General features: G+C 42.9%; 1 protein-coding gene across 1 annotated transcript in view; it reads right to left on the bottom strand.

The window, feature by feature from the left end:
- Window positions 1-11,521: 11,521 nt before the first annotated feature.
- The window catches only part of TBC1D9 (TBC1 domain family member 9), a 115,223-nt gene continuing 104,206 nt past the window's right edge, over window positions 11,522-22,538 (bottom strand). Inside the window, exons 17-21 of the mRNA XM_042983856.1 lie at window positions 19,820-19,885; window positions 18,923-19,009; window positions 15,359-15,433; window positions 15,162-15,265; window positions 11,522-13,787 (exon numbers count right to left, since the gene is read on the bottom strand). Coding sequence (XP_042839790.1) covers window positions 13,065-13,787; window positions 15,162-15,265; window positions 15,359-15,433; window positions 18,923-19,009; window positions 19,820-19,885 — 1,055 coding nt within the window. The 3' untranslated portion in view covers window positions 11,522-13,064. The remainder of the gene's footprint in view (window positions 13,788-15,161; window positions 15,266-15,358; window positions 15,434-18,922; window positions 19,010-19,819; window positions 19,886-22,538) is intronic.

Raw genomic sequence — 22,538 nt, 5'->3', positions numbered from 1 at the left:
GGATGAGGTGGCCTGTAGTCCCAGAGAGAGGATAACTGACACTCACCCCCATCTGTCTAGTGTGTGCTAAGGAAAATCACTCAGGACATAAATATCCCAAGGAGAGGCTGCCTGGGGGATTTCACATCAGGGAGAAAAGCACTGTGTGGGGTGCCTGGGTGGCTCTGTCGGTTGAGCATCCGTCTTCGGCTCAGGTCATGATCTCACGCACGGTTCATGGGTTTGAGCCCCGTGTCAGGCTCTGTGTTGACAGTTCAGAGCCTGGAGCCTGCTTCAGATTCTGTGTCTCCCTCTCTCTCTGCCCCTCCCTCACTCACCCTCTGTCTCTCTCTTTCTCAATAAATAAATAAATAAATAAATAAACAAATAAGTAAAAATTAGAAAAGCGCTGTGAAATATTGGCAGTTCTCAAAGGGAAAACCTGACTATTAATATTTGTACCTAACGTGTGTTTTGACAAATTGCAAAATGTCTGAAGCTCTTAGAGTTTCTTTAGCTGTCTGGAAATAAAACAAGTTTGAAACTGAAGACTGTCAGATTCACTTTTATTCTTTGACCCTGCTTATGCATCGAGTTATGGTCTAATGGTTCCTTTATAAATTGATTTCATAGTAATGAATAAGTCATTATGGTTCCATTTTGAAGAATGATTGTTAACCCAAGCTGTCTCACTGTAAGCATTTTTGGGTGAGGCAAGAATATGCATGAATGCCTTAAGCCCACCCCCTTGTCTTATCACCCGCTCCATATCTCACCCCGAGTGGCCTTATGCACATGGCGTGACATCCCAACTTTTACACTGAGGCTCCATAAACATTCCTCCCAACAGGCGACTCACCGGCTCCCTTCTGCTCTAGGATCCCAGATCTAGGATATATGGATCCGTTCTCAGGGGGGTGGGAGGAAGGCCCGGCAGGCCCCGGCAGGGGCTCAGGACTCTTTGGGGAGGGAATAATGGCGCCTGGTTCTGGAATGTGGCGTACAGGGTGAGGGCAATGAAGCTTCACTGAGTAGTCTCCGTGGTTCTTCTGAAGTGGTATTTCAGGAGCCATACAGCCTGATTGGGTGGACAAAGCCAGAACCACTAAAGCATGGGGCTCAAGACAAGGCACCAAATGCCCATGTCTGAGGGCAGTACTTGACCACAGTGGCTCTCTGATTCATGGTATTTCAGACTGTATTACAGTAAATAATATATATTTTTAAATACAGACACAGGAAGGACGAATGCCAGGGGTAGAGTCAGCCCACAGGTTTAGCTTCTCTGAGTGGTTTTACTGAATCTCTTCCTTTCTGCCTCTTAGGAACCAAAGGGGTCACTAAAAGCTCCAGGTTAGTTTTTTGCTCGCAAGAGTTTAGTGGGAAGGGAAGGAAAGGAGAGAGAGAAGGGGGTGGATTTGGAAAGGGCAGAGGTGTGTGTGTGGGGAGGATGTTTATTCCCAGAAGAGGTGACTCCACTGATCTGTCCTCTGCTGGCCAACTCCCTGGCTTTTTATTCTCCCCAACCCCCGCACCCCCCCCCCCACCCCTCAAACTCTCAGGTTCTAGACTTTACACTGGGAAATAGTATCCCTTCTCATTTCCAAAGGCTCCATCCATGCACGGGGACAGGAGCGCGGTAGAAAACATGGGGGAGCGTTAGCATGCGGTTGCCCCACCTGCTGCCTCCTGGCTCTCCACGCTGCCACGTCCCTGCTCCTCACAGCCAGGGATGCCAATCAGAAATAGAACTGGACATTTCTACGGGGGTTAGCCACCTTGATCCTTGATGGTTTGGAACTTGGCATGGCTATTTTACTCAGTGACCTCATATATCCTCTCGCATATGCACACATGTATGTATGTGTGCATGCTCTCTCTGTCTTCCTGTCTCCTTCTTGCCAAATTTGGGAAAGAACGTTACCCGGCTTGTCTGCTGGTGCTGCTGCTGTCTGTGAGCTTTCATGCTGAAGGCCGACCCTGCATCGATCCCTCTGAAAAGGTTGAGGCTTTATTATTTTTAAAGTAGCACCTTTGAATCCTGAAATGGCTGTCTCATTTAACTGAGATCATCCTGGCCTTTAAGTTTCTTCAGATGTTTCATGCATTTAAAGGAGCTTTTAGAAGAGCACCTGAGGTTGCCTCCTTTGCAGAGAAAATAAAAAGTGTGCAACAGAGTGAAGGGACCTTGGGGGGTGGAAGATCTTCCAAAGGTTGAAGAGTCATCCAACCTAGCTCGTGCTTTGGTACACGATTTTAGTACCAGCTTTTGTACAGAAAACTGGCTTCTGCCCACTGTGTCTGTCAGGGGAGGCCACCAGGGGGTCACCTGGGTCCCAGGCCAGCTCCTGAAGAGAGGTGCCAGAACACACTGGCTGTGGAGGACGAACTCTGTGCCCCTGGAGACAGGCTGGCACTGGCAGGGCTGTAAAGGGAGATTTTGCCAGCTTAAGGCCATGAACCCAAGAGGAAATTACATTTCGAGCAAAAATAAAATGCTGTGGAAATACGCAATGTCAGGAAATGTTCGCATCATGAAGGCATCATCTACCTTCTATTCAATCTTGTCTCCCTTTGATCCTTTGGCTTCCTGTGTTCATAACAGAATAAGGTGCATTGTCTGTGGAGTGCTGCCTGAAGCCGATGCTTCTGTCAAGCTCTTCTTGATAATATCCTTTCAGTTACACTTGCATTCAAACTCCCTGGTCTTTTTCTGCCCCAATTGTCTTGAGCAGTAAGGGGAAATGTTATTCTTTCAGTTTTGACTGGAGAAGTAAAACTTTTACCAGAATGTATTAAATGGGAGTCTCAACTTTAGTCACAGGAAACATACATCTTTAGCCCAACATTACCCCCTAGTGGGATGTAACAGAACAGATATTAACTAGGGTATGTGAGATGCAACTGAACAGGTGTAACTAGAAGCTTTGCATCAAGTCTGCTCTGTGGCAAATATAGTGGCTCTTAAGAATACCATTGAAACGTCTCACATTTGGTAAGCCACAAGCCTTCAGGGAAGGTGGATCAATTCACTATACTTAATAAGCTGCTCTTTTTCTTTCATTTTACTCTCCTGTTGTTGCCATAGTGAATGGCATGTAAGAACTAGAGAAACAAAAACAGAAGCCATATTTAAAAGCAGACCTGATGTCATGAAAATTACCCACTATTGTAGAACACAAGACACCAAAAGTTAGAAGACAAATGCAAAAGAAATCTAAAGGACCAGTAAACATTTCAAAAAATATTCAACATCCTTATTATGAGAAAAATTCAACTTAAGATGAAATATCATCTTGGGGCACCTGGGTGGTTCAGTCAAGCGTCCGACTTTGGTTCAGGTCATGATCTCGCAGTTCAAGCAAGGCCTGTGTCAGGCTCTGTGCTGACAGCTCAGAGCCTGGAACCTGCTTCAGATTCTGTGTCTGCCTCTCTTTCTGCCCCTCCCCTGCTCCCATCTGTGTCTCTCTCTCTCAAAAATAAACATTAAAAAAAAAATCAAATATCCTCTTTCACTGACGAGAATAATACAAATTAAAAGGTTGTTAACTTCACAGTCAGTGAAGGCTGTGAGAGGAGAGCACTGGCTGTTGATGGAAGTGTAAGCAAGTAGATTATTTTGAAAGGTGATTTGGCAGCATTTGTTACAATTTTAAATGGCCATTTTACTCCATCAATTCTATGCCAAAGAAATATTCTTATATATGCCCCAAATGTCTTTATAGTGATTTTTGCTACTATAATGTTTATAATAAGAAGATTCTACCATAGTAAAAGCCCATCACCTGGGAGTGGGAAGGTGGGTATGGCATGGGATATTCTGTTCCATAGAATGGAATATTGTGCTGCCATTAAAATAAATGAAGTAGGGGTGCCGGGTGGCTCAGTTAAGCATCCATCTCTTGGTTTCAGCTCAGGTTGTGATCTCACAGCTCTGCACTGGCAGCGAAGAGCCTACTTGGGATTCTCTTTCTCTCTCTCTCTCTCCCTTTCTCTCTGCCCCTCCCCTACTCTCTCTCTGTCTCAAACATAAATAAACCTCAAAAAATTTAAAAATATAAAATAAATGAGGTAGTATCTGTATATTCCAACATGAAAACATCTCCCTGACACTTAGGTGATAAAAAATGGAATCACAGAATGACTTTAATCTGATCTAATTTTTTTTTTTAAAAAAACGCCTGTACACAGATGTGTATATAAATTTATAGAACCAATGAGCTTCAATCTACCAAGAATGCTTACCTCCATGTAGGAAGTAAGAGTTGAGGGGCTAATAAAGGAAGACTTCCTTTCCACATAATTTCTATTGTTCAGTATGTGTATTCGTTTTTGATTGTTACATCTGTATATTACTTGTTTGTAAAAAGCAAACAAAATATTTAAGTATTATTATGTGATGTCCATGCAGATGCACTAATGTTTATTGCAGACTTTTTTACTGTAGCATGTAGAGAGTTTAAATTTAACAAAGTTGAAGGCTAAGCGCAGTGGAAGTCTTTCTGCCATTTTTCTGTCATTTTTCAAGAAATCTCAGCACACTGTAAACGTTTTGCTGGAGAAATGTGTGAATCTGTTATCTTCCAGATAGTCTGAATCTTTTCCCGGCCTTGTCACTGTCCAGGTCAGCATTGCTTAGGATTCCAGACTGAGCCACGGTGGACGAGGTGGTGACGGTGTTGCAGCCTGGGGACTTCCAGTCATTATTTTCTTAACAGCAACACCCCCTTGCCCCCTGCCCCGCCCCGAACCTGGTTAAGCCACTGGAGACAACTTGCTCTACGAAAATCCTCCCTTTGGCTCCTCCCTATTCAGAAAGGAGGAGGATTTTCAAAGGAGATTCTGAAATCTCCATGCCAACCTGGGTATATTATTAAAGCTATTTTATATAATACTTCACTTTCAAAGGAGTTTAAATTTTATACATTGCTTCAGTCTTTTAGGAAGTCAACTTACATACCCCTGTTAACTCCTCCGCAGTGGGCATTTGCAAATTCCCTTATTGCGTGTTGCATCTTCTTTATGAGACCAGCTGCTGAGGAAATCACCCCCCACCCCATGCCCCATCCTGAGACATTTTATACTTTTATTTTTTTCACGAATTCTTTCAAGTATCTTCTCAGCTTCACTGAGGATTTCTTTGGCTTATTTCAAGAAGGACCCAGTGAATTCAGGTATTATTTCTCAATTTCCCCCCTTGTTATGATGTATAGTTCTTCACATCTCATGGTGAGAAGAGATAACCATGGTCTATCACACTGGGGATACCTGGATTTTCAATACAAATTATACAAGACTGATGTCCAAATATCTGATGCGAAGACTCCATTTTTGGCTTCTGATGAAATGTCGTATTAACCACATACTATTTTCTACCAAGCTCCCTTTCACTTCCAACACTTCAAAAGTCAACACTCTCCTTTATCTCTCACTCTAGACCTAAAGATGTGGCAGCAGTTGAGGGAGGGGTTGAGATAGCACAAGTCATTCACGGATTTTGACAAAGGATGCTGTAAATAATGTACCAAAACCAGCCGGTGGGGAAAATGAACAAAGTGTAATAACTGCTGTATTTTAGGTCCCTCACCTCTCAGAACACCAATGAATGCTGACAACTTGGTCTACAGGTGTACAGGCAGTGACAGATCATGAACATTCCTATATGCTTGTTTATTTTCCCGTAGGAAGTTGGGATGAGAGGGGAATATGATCACACTGAAGTTTTGGAAAGATCATGTAACAGCAGCATAAAAGAGTAACTGGAGGTATGAAGGGAGACTAAAGGCAGAAAAATAAAGTGGCCACAATCCAGCAAACTTTGTTCTTTCAGACGCTTGTCACAAACATCGTGAATTTATAGACTTGATCACTTTTTTCTTGCTTGCCAAGGATTGGAAGAGTAATTATGTCATACTCAGTCTGACCAATAGCCAAAGGGCTGTTTTGAATAACTGCCTTCCAGTTATTAAGAAAAAACAGACCCAATTAAGGAAAGCTGCATTGGTGTTGCCATGGTCAGGGGTGATACATCCATACTTAGCCTTTCATCAGAGCATCAGTGACCTCTGAGTTCCCTTTTTGGGTCACACTTTTGGGCATAAAGCTTGACCATTAGATATTGTGCAAAGGCGTCAAGAAAAGACAAGGTGCCAAGAGCCTGCTCGATCCACCAGAGACTGGACATGCTCTGTTCTTTTAACTACAAAGCAATAGAGTTTCTCGTGTCATGTGACAGGTAGTTCGGATTGCTACTTTTGTTTACGCACAACCTATTTTTAAAAAAAGTATCGTTCAGAGGGATGAGGGTACATCAAATATTAATATGAGCCTAATAAAACCCTCTTAAATCTATCAACAAGTACAAGGCTAGACTGATTGTATAACTGGGAACAGACAGAGGAACATGGATTAAGAGATGTTTAGAAAAAAACAATGGATAGGTCTTGGTAACTGGATTTGGGTCATATGCTATCAGGAGGAATCGAAGACGCCTCCCATTTCTGGCTTCAGGTACTGGACAGGTATTAATGTCATTAATTAAGCTAAGGGATAACAAAGGGGAATATGTCATAGAAAGAAAATAGCAAGTCTACTTTCAAGGTGCTTCTGGTACATTCAGGAAATGAGAGAATGGACAAAACTTGGAATACCCAAGCCATTCAATACATACTTGTTGAACGAAAGTTCAGGAGAGAAGCTTGAGCTGAACTAACCTTCGGGAGTCAGCAGCAGACAGACAGGAGTCAAAACAACTGAGGTCGGGGAGCTCCTTCAGGGCACACAGTGGAGACAACCTTAGCCAGATCCTTGTGGTACCCATGATGGGACAGCAAAGGAAGGCAGGCTTGGATACTTGATGGAGACTTTCTGTGAGAGAGAAAAGGGAATCTGGAAAACACTGGTTTCACAGTGCAAGGGAGGAGGGAATTTTCATGTGGGAATGTCACCGGATCAAAATGTCATAGAAAGAGGCAGTAAGTACCAGAAAGCATCTATTGGATTCAGGAGTCTAGGCAATCACTGGTGCCCTCGGCAGAAGCAGCTTCAGTGGTGAGTCACCGCGTCCTACTAAAGTGAAGGGAAGTTAGGTTGGGAATGAAGATATGGAGGCGGAAGATTACACTGCTCTTTCATGATGTTTGTAACGCAGTTGATAAGTCAGTAATCAGAGTAGGTAACAGAGTTGAGGAATGGAGTAAACATTCTCACAACCTAAGGCCAAGAAATCCATTGTGAAGATGTTGATGACAAAAGAGATGAAAAGATACCAAATATTCTCCAAGATGGAGGACAGAGCAAAGTAGATCGTGGGTACACATTCATTTGTACTTGCGGGGCTAAAAGTGGAGAGTTGCAGCTGATAGCACTGGTTATCTCTGTGAATCAAATTTTTTACCGAAGAGGGGGTAGGAGTGGGGTTAGGGGACTTTAAGAAATGAGTCAAGAATTCAAATAGCTTATGTTGGGATAAGGAGGATTGGATCAGGGATGTGGAAAGGGATTGTTGACTTGGCATTCCAGACTCATCTGAAGACAAACATAAAATTGTAGCAGCACAAATCTATGTATCGTGAACTCCCCCCTGCCCTGGAAGCCCCTGCTACTCAGCCGCCAAGATGCGACTGAAGAAGGCAGATGCTTGTAATGATTCAAGATTTGTGGATTACAGAGAGGCCACAGTGGGAGCCACAGAAGGTGAGGACAAGTGGAAGTGAGAGAGCTGGGAAGACAGCGGTTGAAGAGACGACCAGGGGATGGGATCTGATGAGGATACTCAGAGCCATGGCAAATTAACTGAGGGTTAGAAGACTGAGAGTGCCATGGGCAGGTGTGGTGGGTGCAACACAGCTGGAGAGTTGGGAGGTTCATTCATATCTCTGAGGCGTAACGGGGGATGAAAAGCCACAGAAATCGAGGTTGGAGTGTTTGCTGGGTTCTCTCTATAGATGCTGAGGTTCCCGAGTGGTGGTAAAAATGGGGGCAGACAGGAAATCTGTCATGTGGATGCTGAGTGTTTGGTAAACGCTGGAGAAGACTCAGGAAAACCCAGGCTGGTAGATGTGACAGAGCAAAAGGGGGCACAATTCTTTGACACGCCTCTCACCGACAGATAGGGTCTGGCTTCCCTCCATCTGAGTCTGACTTGGCCTGGGACTTCTTGGACCACAAGAGCGTGGTGGATGTGCCCCTATTCTAGTTCGGGCCTAGAGTGAGGATGGAGCGAGGGTGGAGGAAACAGTCCTGACCAACTCTTACCCCAGTTAGGACCCTGATCTCTTAACTGGTCTGCCCCTTTCTGTTGCTGTGTTTCTACCATTATTCTCAACAGCAGGTTCAGAATTTTTCCTTTTCTTTTGTTTATTTATTTATTTGGGGGGGGGGGTGGGAAGAGAGAGAGGGAGAGGAGAGATTCCCAAGCATTCCAATTCGCACTGTCCATGTGGAGCCCAATGTGGGGCTCGATACTCATGAACCTTGAGATCATGACTTGAGCCCAAATCAAGAGTCGGATACTTAACTGAGCCACCCAGGTGCCCCCAGAATTACTCTTAAAATCTAAGTCAGAACGTGCCTCCCTAGCTCCTGACTCTTTAGGCCACTCCATCTCACTCCGCATTAAGAGCTGAAGCCTTTTCGTTGACCTCCTAGATCCTGTGAGATCTGCTTCCCCATTATCTCTGCCTCATTGTTAGCGTCTTCCCTCTGTTCATCCACAGCTGCCTCGCTCTGCTTCAAACTTGCCAGGCAGCCTCTCACTTTAGGGGCCTTTGTACTTGGGGTTCCTTTAGTGTGAAAAGCTGTCCCCTCAGATAACTGCACGGCTCACTCCCTCCGCTTTTACTCACAAGTCACCTCCGTGAGGTCTTCTCTGAGCACCCCAGCCTTTCAAGCCCTGCTCCTTTGCTTCATTTTGATTGCCTGCGTCACTAACAAATAGCATAGATGGCATTTATCTTGCTTATCTCCCTTATCAGAGTGTAAGTTTCTCTTAGGGACAGGAATTTTTGATCCGTGTCATTTGCTGCTGTACCCCAAGAGCCTGAAACAGTATCTGGCACCCAGTAGGTAGGCCATACATATCCATGAAATAAGTGAATCTGCTAGACCTATTCTAGGGCTCAAGATTGCCTCCAGCCCAGTCCTAGGATGTGGCATCAGTCTAGCTGACACTTGCCCTTGAAGTATTCTAAGAAGAGTTACAGGATTTGGGTTTGCAGAGTTCTTGGCCCCTCTGTGAAGGGTGAGGAGAGGAAGCAGTTGTGAATCCAGGAAGCCCTAACAATCTATAGTTTGGCCTGGAGTCATCCGCTTCTGGCGGCTGAGCTGACCCGCCTCCTGGCAGCCTGGCATTTTAACAGAGCCCACAGGCAGGGAACCCTGATCCAAGTCTTCTGTACTCACACTGTGCCTAGCTCTCAATTCCTTTGTCTGGCTCCCCGAGCTTTCCTTTTAAAGAATTAGACTGTCAAGAAAATGCTCAACAGAAGGCATGGGGCCCGAAACATTATGTAAAGAGTCATCTTCAAGCAGAAAATAGTGTGAAATACTTTGTACTCACCACATCAACTGCTACTCTGTTCAGGTTAGAAGTCGATGCCGTAACAAAAGAGCCTTCTTATGGGATAGATAGTGAAGAATTCACATTCGGAGCAGCCAGAGGGATTGGAAATGTGGCAGCTGTCAACGCACTCCCCAGGAGTTTCACTGTGTTAGATTCAAGAGCTAAAGTAGCTCTAAGTTTATTTTAATTTTTTTAATGTTTTATTTATTTTTGAGAGAGCACAAGCAGGAGCAGGGGAGGGATGGAGACAAAGGGGGACAGAAGATCCGAAGCAGGCTCTGTGCTGTCAGCACAGAGCCCGACGAGGGGCTCCAACCCACAAACTGTGAGATCATGACCTGAGCCTAAGTCAGACGCTCAACTGACGGGGCCACCCAGGCGCCCCAGGTAGCTCTAAGCTTAGACCCCCTAGACAAAGCTTCAGTCAGAGACCAGCCCAAGACTGGGGGACTGCTATCCAAACTCTGGGGACAGGAAAGTGAGGAGATATCTAGCTACCTTTCCTACTTGCTGTGACAAGGACTTACAGACGGCGGCCCTCTGCCTGGCAGCCATGGTTCCCAGATTGCATGCCTCAGTGGGAGACGAGGGCACTGTTGACACAGGAGCCTTCCCATTGCCTGTGGCTCCCTCTGTGGCACTTCCACAGAGTTCGTCCCCCCTCCATTCCAGAATAAGACTTGAAGTAATGCTGGATGGAACGACACCCTGGCTGGATCTGTGGTTTCCCTGGCACACCCACTTCCCTAGCATCCAGGCTCCAAAAGGTTTCTTCCTTTCCCCTGGCAGTAGCTTTTTCTTTTGAGCTTTCATATGTAAAAGCACCACTGGTGGCCAAGACCCAGAGCTCTGTAGCTAAAAGCTCACAGGGATGCCAGTTCGAGTCTATTAGGATATACATGAGAGCCACCATCTGGATGGTGTAACGATTATTAGCCTGGGAAGCTAATCATCACAGAGCTAGATCGAAACGGACCATACAGAGATAGTAAATTACAATAAATTGAAATCAAGAGAATCCACGGAGATACTAAAAAGACATAACACACCCATTAAAAAGAAGACAGGAACTTTAATCTTTTCTCAGAAAATGCTCTTTGAAATGTACTGACCGACCGCCTTCTGGAGGCTAAGAGGATGAGGTGACAGGCCCATTTGTCTCACAGACTAAGCTGGAAATAATCAACTCACAGGCTCAGGACTCCTCTGCGTGCAGCCTACGGAAGCAAACAGACTTAAGAATGGCCTTTACGTAGTAAGTATAGTTCCGCTGTGACGAGCACTATGATGTGTTTGAACAGAGGGGGGCAAGATGACAACACAGCCTCAGAGACATGCTTTCAGGGTAATACACTGCTGAGTCACAGTCCCTTTCTCAGTAACAATGGAACGTTCTGACTCCTCCCGTTTACCTGGGGCTATGCATTTAAACACATGCCTGTTCCCCTCCCAGATCCATCACTGATATTGGCAAGGTAGAGGTGGTTAAGAGAATAGGATTTTACAGTTAAACACATGATGGAATAATGCGGAACAACCTTAAAGTCAAATCAAATTGGGGAGCCTGGGTGGCTCGGTCCGTTAAGCTTCGGATTTCAGCTCAGGTCATGACCTCATGGTCCATGAGTGTGAGCCCCCGCGTTGGGCTCTGTGCTGACAGCTCAGAGCCTGGAGCTTGCTTAGGATTCCGCGTCTCCCGCTCTCTCTGTCCCTCCCCCACTCGCACTCTCTCTCTCTTTCAAAAATAAAATAAAAATATTAAAAAAAAAAGTCAAATCAAATCAATGACTAGCTACCCAACTAGATACATATCAAATGGTATTACAGTGTACTAATGAGAGATTTTCACCTTTTTATCACTTCCGCAGCATAAGTTAAATAATTAGGTAACTGATACACATTCACTTCTTTATTTTAAATACACCCATTCACATGCACACCACAACACACGGTCTTTTTTATCTGAAAATATTTGCCTCTAAGTGTTGGTTTACTTAGTCAAAATGGTTGCCTAAATATAATTCCCCCTGCAAAGTTGTCAAAAGAATAACGTTATTGCCTTAGGCAGGAACTCAAGCACTGAAATAAAAGCCGGATCTGAATATCTGATGTATTTTATTTGTTCACATTTGTCCTACTTGAGGTTAACACTACTTCATTTGACAGTTTAAAAATCATTCTGTAAACAAAATAAGAAACAGCAGCAACAGCTCAAAAAAAAAAACCACAATGCATAATAAAGGAATGTGTCAAAAGGGACATTCTGAATCAGCAAAGAAAATGTGACCGCGATGATGAAGTCAACAATAAGGAGAAAAAAACCTTCAACATCTGTAAAAGGCAAAACTATAAGAGTAATAAAAAAAAAAAAAAAAAAAAAAGGAAGAATCCAAAGTGCAGGTGTGCTAGTTTTCATTTCCACATCCATTCAGGAAATAGATAGAGCATACTATTCTTTTAATAAAGTGACAAGTTCTGCTTTAAAACATTCAGGTACGTTATCTTGCAGATTTTGTTTAGTTTACATGATCTCTACTTGACATCGATTTAACGGGAAAGATGGTCATAGAAGATACGTAGTTTAATTTCTTGAATCTATGCACAGTATAGCAATGGTAAAGTTTATCGGTTTTAGTTTTTGCTTTATTTGCAATGAGTAACAAGAAGCTGAAGATCCAGTATCAGAAGCATCAGTACTTTTACTCTTTAAAAAAAAAAAAAAAAAAAATCCTGAGCCCTCGGTTATCTTTGTTGTCATTTTCAGATTCTCTGTAACAAAAGACTGTTCATTTTCCCTGAATTCTGGCCAGCTGACTTAAATAATCACAACAGTTTTTTTAATGCAAAGTTGGTCTAGTATTGGTCCAAATTGATCAACTAGAAGTGTTATTCTGGCATCATGTGAAAATTCATAATTGTTTAGAGCCTCAAATATTTTCCCCTTGAAAGGAAACATCTGTTGAATATGATTTCTGAATAGAGGACTTTTATGAAATATATTTCAAATCTTAAAAAATATTTCTAATGCACCCTCCACCTAAAATGGTATAGGATTTACCCCCGCCAACAATGCCTTTTCCTTTAGGAACATTTTTGTGTTTGTGGCATTTCATTTTCCTGACGGCTCTAGTTTTATCTAAAAAGCCCAAATACACAAAAGGTTGCTGCCTTATTTAGCGTTAAACAGCACTATTTTTTAACCATGTACACAGCTCAACAGCAAGATTAAGAAGTTAAAATACACACATATCACGGACAGATTAATCTTTTTTGGAATTCACTGAATTAACTGTATTCTGTTCAATCCCCTCCCCCAAGACAGTGTACTGTACCTACGTCGAGGTGTTTAAATATTTCTCCAACAGTTTTCATTGTAGTTTTCATTGTATTATATTATGAAAACACTAGGCTTCAAGCCGGGTACTAATAAATATTTAATTTAAAAGGAAGAAAGAAAGCCCAACACGGAACATTAAAAAAAAAACCCTCCCTCCCCTCCCGGTCCCCAGAGAAGGCGCAGGGGTCAGCCTGACATGGCGGAGATCTCATAGTCACTGGCCGAAGTGAGGGGCTTGCCCATCATCCGGATGTTTTTTGCACTGGTGATCCTGGCCATCATGCACACGGGCTTGTCAAAGTACTTCACCAGGGCCGGCTCAGTCAGGAGGGAGGCCAGGAACTGCTCGAAGGTGATGGCCCAGTCCCGGTCCAGGCTGGTGCTCCGGGGCAGGGCCGCCGTGCCCTGGCCGCTGCGCACCAGGACGGTGTCCTCCCCGATGTCCTCACAGTGCAACTTGTCCTCCTCGTGGGAGCCGGCACTCAGCACCGAGTACGAGGACATGGAGCTGTCGTCCTTGGTGTCGTCATCGGAAATCAGCATGGAGGAGCAGGCCCCGTGGTCCCGGGGAGAGGAGTCCTCCAGCTTGATGTCCTCCAACTGCCCTCCCAGGGAGTGTTCCTCACCCTCCACCGCCAAGCCGGCCGGGAGGGGCTCAACGGCCTCCACCACGTAAGACTGGCCGGGCCCTTTCTTGGCGAAGAGCGCGCCCGGGATGGCCGAGTTGCAGGCGGGCCCGCTGCCCCCGCTCCCGCCCTCCTTGGCAGGCTGGGTGACAAAGAGCTTGCCGACTTCCCCGATCTCCAGGAGGAGGCTGGTCACCGCAGCCGTGGCGTGGTACAGCTCCTGCTCGTTGGGGTCTTCGCTGAACATGTTATACATGGTCTTGCACAGCTCAATAAACTGCCCCTGAAAAGTGATCGGGAAAAACACAGAGGATGGGACCATCTCGTTGGCAGCACAGAGGCAGGACTGAAGCAGACTGTGAAGCCATTTAATAACAGGGCTCCTGAAAGACTCTGAAAAGTCCTCTATGTAGAACCAACTGGCTACTGTTTAAAGTCTCTTCACTTGGGGTGCCTGGGTGGCTTAGTCGGTTACGTGCCAACTCTTGATTTCGGCTCAGGTCATCAACTCACTGTTCCTGAGTTCGAGCCCCGCATCGGGCTCTGCACTGACTGTGTGGAGCCTGCTTGGGATTCTCTCTTCTCTCTCTGCCCATCCCCCCCCATCTCAAACTAAATAAATGAACCTGAAAAAATAAAGTCTCTTCACTCACGTTTGCATTCTTTTTAATTTGAAGAATTTCTAACACCCGTGAAAGTAGAAAGGATGAAATAATGAACCGTCACGTAGCTGGCACCCAGAGTCTAGAATGATTGTCCTACGGTTAGCTGCTTCACCAACTCTTTTATCCTCTGTTCAAGTATTGTAAGTAAATCCCAGACCTCATCCCATGTCATGTCTACACTCTTCAGCGTGCAGCCCCAGGTTAGCTCAAATCCCCTCTCTCACATTTGCTGGTGTCGTGGGCAGGCGTGATGCCTTCTACTCCCCACCCACGTGATTCATCTGCTCTCCTGTTAGGAGACGACATTTTCATCCTGGGTTGTATTATTTATATTGTTTCCTCTGCCTCACTACAACTCAGCTTTTTAAGGAAAAAATGTGTCAGACATCTTTATAGCCGAGCACGGTCATTTGAAAACAGCATGAGCTTGTCTTCTGAGTATCTGAGAGTATTTTTAATAACTGAAATGAGAATGTGTGTACTCAAAGAACTGAGTATTTTGTGATTTGCATTTTCTCTGAGGGGGTGGGTCACCTCCTCACGACTGAACATATTTTTGATGCATGAAAACATGCACAGACTAGATCCAAACAGATCTTAATTGAATACCCCAAGTAACCATTATCTTTTAATTAATTAATTAATTTTATATTTTAGTTTGAGAGAGAGAGAGAGAGAGAGAGGGCATGCACAAGTGGGGGAGGGGGCAGAGGGAAAGAGAGAGAGAGAGAGAGAAACAGAATCCCAAGTAGGCTCCACACTCAGTATGGAGCCTGACATGGGGCTCGATCCCATGACCTCGGGATCATGACCTGAGCCGTGAGGCTCAACTGACTGAGCCACCCAGGCAAGGCATCCCCTTTTATTAATTCATTTTTTATTTTTTTATTGAGTTACCATTATCTTTCAGGGGTACATAGTCTACATTTTTCTATGACTTGGAAAACATCTTCAAGGTTCAAAATGAAGAAACTGAAATGTTAGACACTTACCTGATTCAATTTGGGTAAATCCTTTGCATTCTTTGATTTGGATTTATTTTCCGGAGTCCAGAGTCTTAGATAATTGCGATTTTCTTGAGAATTTGCCCTCTTCCCTAAAACCCAAATGTCAGGAAGTAAGTGTTCAAAGGGCCAGAAACAAGTGTTCACCCAGCATGAGTCAAACATGCGGAAGAGGAGATGTATACCTCTGTCTGGCTGCAGACTCACTGTCACAAAGCCATCCTCCGCACCGTGTTTCCTCCTGCTATCCAGCCCCACCACTGCCAAGAAATGTGCGGAAGAAAGAAAAGTACAAGGTTATATAATACACCCACAGACTCAGCATTTGCAGTAGAAAACAGGAAAACCTTTAGGTATGGCTGCCCGATTTAGCAAAACAAAGAAAACCAAAGCCAAAACCCAGTAAACTGAGTTAAATCTGAATTTGAGATAGGTAAATAATATTCTGGTGTAAGTGAGTCCTAAATATCACATGGTACACACTTGTGCTAAACAAATGATGTTTCGCTAGTCTCGAATTCAGATTTTACTGCTGCTCCTTATCTTATCTGACAACCCTATTTCTCAGTAGTGGATTCCCCCAGAATTATTTTTCACAAACAGGGTTCAGTGTAGAACTAGGAATTTAAGAAACGATGTCGTGTAGTCTTCCCTTCTTAAAAAATGGTGGTGTTGGTCCAATGAATGATTTCCCTACCCTCTCTGTTATATCATCATCTTAACTTTGCATTCATGAGACTCGTTTTCTGCCGGGCTCTGCAAAAGATAAAGAACTCACTTTTTAAAAAAGAAAACCAAAAAATGTGATATGCTACAAAATTCCTTCACATTCGTAATATGGCATTTCAAAACTATGACTTGTTGCGGCTCCTGGGTGGCTCAGTCAGTTAAGCTTCCGACTCTTGATTTCGGCTCAGATCATGATCTCATGGTTCGTGGGGGTCGAGCCCTGCAATGTATTCTGCACTGACAGAGCAGAGCCTGTTTCGGATTCTCTCTCTCTCCCTCTCTCTTGCCTCTCCCCCACTCACTCTCTCTCTCTCTTCTTCAAAGTCAATAAATTAAAAAAAAATATATGACTTTCCAGGAAACCACTTTTAACTGTTTTCCTTTTTCTTCTAAAAACAGGACCTTACAGGGCACATAAAGACTTCAAAAGGGAGACATATAAAACTCCCCCTCCCACTTCCCATTCAGTTTGTCAGCTGTCCAAATGCATTCCAGCACATCTTCAATCATCCAAAAGGTGGCTGGCTTGCCAGATATGCGACCTTCACTGAATTCAGCGTCAGGTTAATCTCGGCAGCTTTTAAGACAGAGTGAGAACAATGTACTATATGTCATTGAGAAATTCTTCTCCTCTTAATGTTGAAAATGACTTAGGAAACAAGTAGATATTCAAAAATATTTTAAAGTATGAAGTTCATGCAACAGGTATTGTACAGCCATTTAAAAACCAGGCTTTCAGGGGGGCGCCTGGTTTCAGGGGGGCCCCTTCTACTGCAAGCAGAGCCTGGCGCCTGCTTCGGATTCTGTGTCTCCCTCTCTCTGCCCCCCACCCCCCTCAAAAATAAACATTAAAAAAAATTAAAAACAAATAAATAAAAACCAGGTTTTCACAGGATGTTTAATGACATCGTAGCATGCTCACGGGATTTTAAACAAAAAAAGTAGGATACAAAATTGTATAGGCAATTTGATCCCCGTTTTATATATATGCATATATTATCATAATTACATATGTTATACGAATAAACATTACAAAAGTATCCCAGGATACTGTTATCTTTGTATTACAAAATTTTAAGCTTTATCTTTAGCTTATTTTATATATATATATATATATATTTTTTTTTTTTTTTAATTTCAACACAAAGCAATAGTGATTTGGGAGTTAGAAAAACACTTTTTTTTAAAGCAACTTTTAATGATTATTAAATCTTATTAGCATATGACCATTCCTGAAGCATTCTGAAATAAGTGAATCCTTTTCTGAAATGAGTGTTTACTAACAAAGATATGGCTAACATTTTGCAGGCAAAAAACTATTGCAAACAAAGTTAGGAATATTGTAAGATATGCTAAGGCACTATGCTAAAAAAGCCTGACTATGTCAGCTCATTAAATCCATACTATACCCAATATGCCAGCTATCATCTCCATTTTCCACAAAAGGAAACTGAGGCTCAGAGATGCCAGAATCTACCTGAGCTCACCTAGGTAACAATATACAGAGTGGCATTCTGTCCAAAGATCCTACCCTCAAATTGTATTGCCAATAGTAATAAGACTGGGTCTGGCTCACCCCTTTCTACTCAATCATACTAACGTTATTTGGTGACATATGGTGACCACACATATCGTGATGAGCACTGAGTAATGTATAGAATTGTTGAGTCATGTCACACAGCTGAAACTAATACAACACTGTAAGTTAAAAATTCCAGTTAAAAAAAAAAGCTGGTCTAAACTGTGCTTATTTTGGAATGATAAGATTTAAGAGGCAAAAGGACCCAGAAGCAGCCCATGTTTACTTTTGATCTGCTTATTTTGGAATGATAAGATTTAAGAGGCAAAAGGACCCAGAAGCAGCCCATGTTTACTTTTGAACTTGGGTGAAGTCATGAAGCTGCAGTAATGATGAATGAGAAGGTAGAGAAGTCACTGCGATAGCTACTGAGAGATGTTGCCTAGATTCACACAAGACAGACACCGTCTGTGTATCTCATTGTATACAGTGAGTTGAACCATGTCTATGTAGACCTAATACCCATACCTACATGAAGCAGAAGTCAGCACGTTTTTTTTTTTCATAAAAGACTGGACAGTAAATATTTCACAGGTTTTGCAGCCCACACTGACTCTGTCTCAACTACTCAGTTCTACCACCCATAGCATGAAAGTAGCCAGAGGCAATACATAAATGAATAGCTTGGCAGTGTTCCAATAAAACTTTATCTATAGGCACTCAAGTTTAAATTTCATATAATTTTCCTATATCATGAAATATCATTCTACTTTTGATTTCTTAAAATCCATTTAAAAATGTAAAACCCTTTCTTTTTTTTTTTTTTAAACTTTTTTTTATTTAGTTTTGAGACAGAGAGAGACAGAGCATGAACAGGGGAGGGGCAGAGAGAGAGGGAGACACAGAATTGGAAGCAGGCTCCAGGCTCTGAGCCATCAGCCCAGAGCCCGACGCGGGGCTCGAACTCACGGACCGCGAGATCGTGACCTGAGTTGAAGTGGAACGCTTAACCGACTGAGCCACCCGGGCGCCCCTGTAAAACCCTTTCTTAGTTTGCAGGCTGTACAAACAGACCCCGGGCCACATTTGGCCCCTGGGCTGAAGTTTACTGACACCTATTACAGAGCCTGTGTATCTCTTACATACAGATATAAGAACTCTTTCTGACATAAATGTCCTGATTCTGGATAGCAGAATAATAACAGGATGATGTTCTTAATGAGCCTGACTACAGTAGGGAAAGGGGAGCAAAATATATCGCTCTAGGGGTCATGTTTTCTCTAAGCCAGTGGGACACAGTGTGCATGCTCCCTTCAGTGGGCAAAGTACCCACTCCCTAGTTGTTGGCTGCTTGACTTCACAAATCTGAAAAGAAAGTAATGTATTAGGCAACTGAATTCATATACTTCTTTGACTGACTAGCTTTGAGGCAACTTTTTCTAGTAACAAGAGGGCTCTGTAGAAAAGAAATACTATACCTATGGGGAGGAAAGTCACTTACCATGTGTGCATTCTGGGGTGATGTCTTCAAAGAAGTATTGAGTTGCTTCAAAAGCAGAATCTGGCTCATCTTGATCAGAGGATGGCTCTAGAGAGGGGAGGAGAGGTCATTCTCATATTGGCGGGGCGGTGACTCAAGGAAAGTGTGCTTTAATTGTTAAAGAAGTGACATGGGGAAGGACGAGGAGCTGGAGGTACCAAGGTGGAGAGGGGGCACATTACTGGGGGCCCTGAATGCCGACGGCCTCTATAGCCTCATGGGGGGTGTGGGGGGCTCACTCCATTTTTTCACTCCACCTTCCTTTTTAACAACCTCACACTGAAGTGTCCCTTTGCCTCTTCTTTTTTATGAGACTGTCCTAAATTCTGTGAAATGCTGCCTTACAAACCAAATTTTAGGAAACTGTATGCAATTAAAGATAATTCTCAAATCTACAATTTTACCCTATCTCTATCCTTAATGTCAATCCTTTTTTTTTTTTTTTTTTTTTTTTTTTTAGTGTTTGCTAGATATATCCATGCTATAGGCCAACCTTTTAAAACCTGAACTCAAAACCTCTCCATCTTGCCCACTTGTTTCTGTCAGTGTTAAAATGACTCCTTCTAAACTCAAAATCTCAGGTCCTACGTTCTCCTCTTTTGCGACCTTTGTATTTTGTGAGTTACCAAATGCTATTTGTTCTTTCTCTTGCAGATGTCTGCTCTTTTCTATTACAACTCATACCTCAGACAGGTAAATGACCATGGAATCAAGCACATACTGATGCAGGAACCTATGCAGGTAATTACTATTCAGTTCATGCTTAGTGACCAGTGAGTGATTTTGTATATCAAAAAAAGAACTTTCAAACCAGGTCATGGTCACAAATACATGGGCTCCTCTGTGTGGCTCACTTACCAGGCAAGACATGCATTTTGTACAGGAGTTTGAGTTTCTCTGTGAGGTCCCCATGGCATGCAGCACCTAGAATCATATAAATACAATGTGAAATGTATCATGTGTGGTAGTGATGCCTCTCAGCTTAGCATTCCCCTAAAAACTCTACTTTTTGCAAACTGAAATCAAGACATTAGGTGACAAAAGGTCTGGTCAGGACATATTTGGGTTAAGAGCTCTGGAACCCAGATGCCTGGGTTCAATTCCTTTGTACTTACTATTTGCCTTGGGAGAGTTAATTTCTCTGTACCTCAGTTTCCCCTGTATAATAATAAACACAAGATTCTACCAGTGGTCTTGACATCAGGATCAAAGGAATGTGAGAATTAAATGTATTAACATGTATAAAACACTTAGAATAGTGCCTGGAACATAATAAATGTGTTATTCATAAGAAAACCCATTTAACTGGGTTTCAACACTCGAACAGAATTCAGAAATAATCTCGAAACATGCCTGAGATCGCTTCCAATTATTCATTGTAGAAATCCCTGTTAGTCGTTTTGGGGTTCTCCTAAATATTTCTTCAGTTTAATTCATCCTCATCTGTCTGCCATTATATCACCATCCCTTCAATCAAAAGAACCCTGTTACTTTTCTTTTAAAGTCTATACATATTGGAATCAGAAAATCCTTCACAAATATCTAGTCTTAGAGCAGCCAGTTGAAGATTAGTCAGCTTTGGGGAAAGAGGAATCGCAGAATCTAGGTTGCCAGAAACAGCAGGGGTGTCCACTAAATGCAGGCATCTCCCTTCACGCACTGACGAAAGACAGGGATCTAGCACCTGCTTGAACACTTTCAGAGACGGAGAGGTCATCACCACCAGATGCATTCCGTTCTGCAGATGTATTCTCTAACTACTGAAAGTCCTTCTGCAATTTTTGTTTTAGTCTCAGGATCCTTAACCTGCAATCTCAACTTCAGAAAGTCCACAAAGCCCATGAAATAGAAAATTTGTCTCTATGTGCACATGTCATTTTGAGGGGAAGAAAATGTCCAAAGTCCTTATTAGATCTCAAAGAGTCCATGACTCAAAAAAAGGTTTAGAACTGCTCTTCTTTCCCTTATTCTATTCGTTAAAGCCAAACAGAATAGGTCTGTTGCCTCAATACAACAACCTTCAGATTTTGAGGACAACTCACCTGTCTCCCTCAAGCTTATCTTTTCAAGGCAAGTTTATCACGCCCTCTCCAAATTTTTCCACTTTCTCATATAACATGATTTGTATAGCCTTCCCCATTTTTACTCACATCCACTTTATGTGTCGACTCATCAATCAATATCTCTCTGGACAGAGAGTCCCAGAAGACTCTTATCTACTTCAGAGAATAGTGGAGCTGTTTTTGACTTTTCCACTAATATGGCCTGAGTTTACATTCAATTTTTTTATACTCTTTCACTCTGGAGTTTCATATTGACCACGTGGTTAACTAAACTCCAAGATGTCTGCACACCAACTAATACTAATCATGAAAGTAATGACAGACAATTCTATCTCGTAAAATTATTGTGAGAAGAAAAGTGACACACACGTGGAAAGCAGTTAGCACGAGATTTAACACAAAGCAAATAATTAATAAATGTCTGTCATTAAACCCTTTTTAAGTCAGGCACTGTTCCAAGAATTCTATTCAAAGTCATTTTATCCTGACAGTTACTCATTTGCAAACGAAGGAAAAATCAGAGGTCAAATATCAAACCCAAAGTACCAGAGAACCCTCAGTTGAAACTGACTCATTAACCATCATATTTTGGGGGCAGTGTTCAGCCAGTTACCTAATCACCAACTTCTATATACTCCTTCCTACCTTTTCCATTTATAACAAGTTATCTGTCAAATGACCAGCTGCATCAGGACACGTATGACATATTTAGAGCCTGCCTTTCAGCAACATGATTGGAAAAGGAGATACAGTTCATTTGTGGCTTCTGATAGTAATCCCTTATTTCTAATTCCACATAGACCATCTGTTCATGAATTTCTAGAGGGAACTTCCTGGGGATTGATATCATCTTTTCCAGAATCCGTGTTTTAGTTTTTAAAAATTTTTTTCTTTAACGTTTATTTATTTTTGAGACAGAGAGAGACAGAGCATGAACGGGGGAGGGTCAGAGAGAGAGGGAGACACAGAATCTGAAACAGGCTCCAGGCTCTGAACTGTCAGCACAGAGCCCGACGCGGGGCTTGAACTCACGGACTGCAAGATCATGACCTGAGCCGAAGTCGGACGCCCAACCGACTGAGCCACCCAGGCGCCCCTGTTTTTTAGTTTTTAAAACCTGAACAGAATTTCTCTTTTCTGGTCTGCTTGTCTATCTCCATAATAATTGTCCCACAGAGTGACAACAGCTCTGAGCATTCTCCCAGTATCTGGAGCAAGGCATACTTTGCTCAAGAACTCAACTGCCTTTTGAGAACCCTAAATACTCTTTTTCAGTGTTTTCACTATCCTGGACTACAAGCCTCTCTTTCCTTTCTTGAAGATTTTGAAGAGTATTTTCCTTACTGGAGTCACCTGAACTTAAGTCAATTAAATACTTCTATTAAATTCTATCACTTTTCTAATGCAGCACTGGTTTCTTTTTCCTCCTCCTTAATCCTGTCCAAAGATAATTTTTATAAATCCCTTTTGGATTTGATGAAAGCCACCCATCTGGCAATAAGTAGTTACCTTGG

Source organism: Panthera tigris, chromosome B1, assembly GCF_018350195.1.
Source record: "Panthera tigris isolate Pti1 chromosome B1, P.tigris_Pti1_mat1.1, whole genome shotgun sequence".
Taxonomy (NCBI): Eukaryota; Metazoa; Chordata; class Mammalia; order Carnivora; family Felidae; genus Panthera; species Panthera tigris.
Note: the sequence above shows the minus strand (reverse complement) of the source record. Positions and strands in the feature narration are given on the sequence as shown.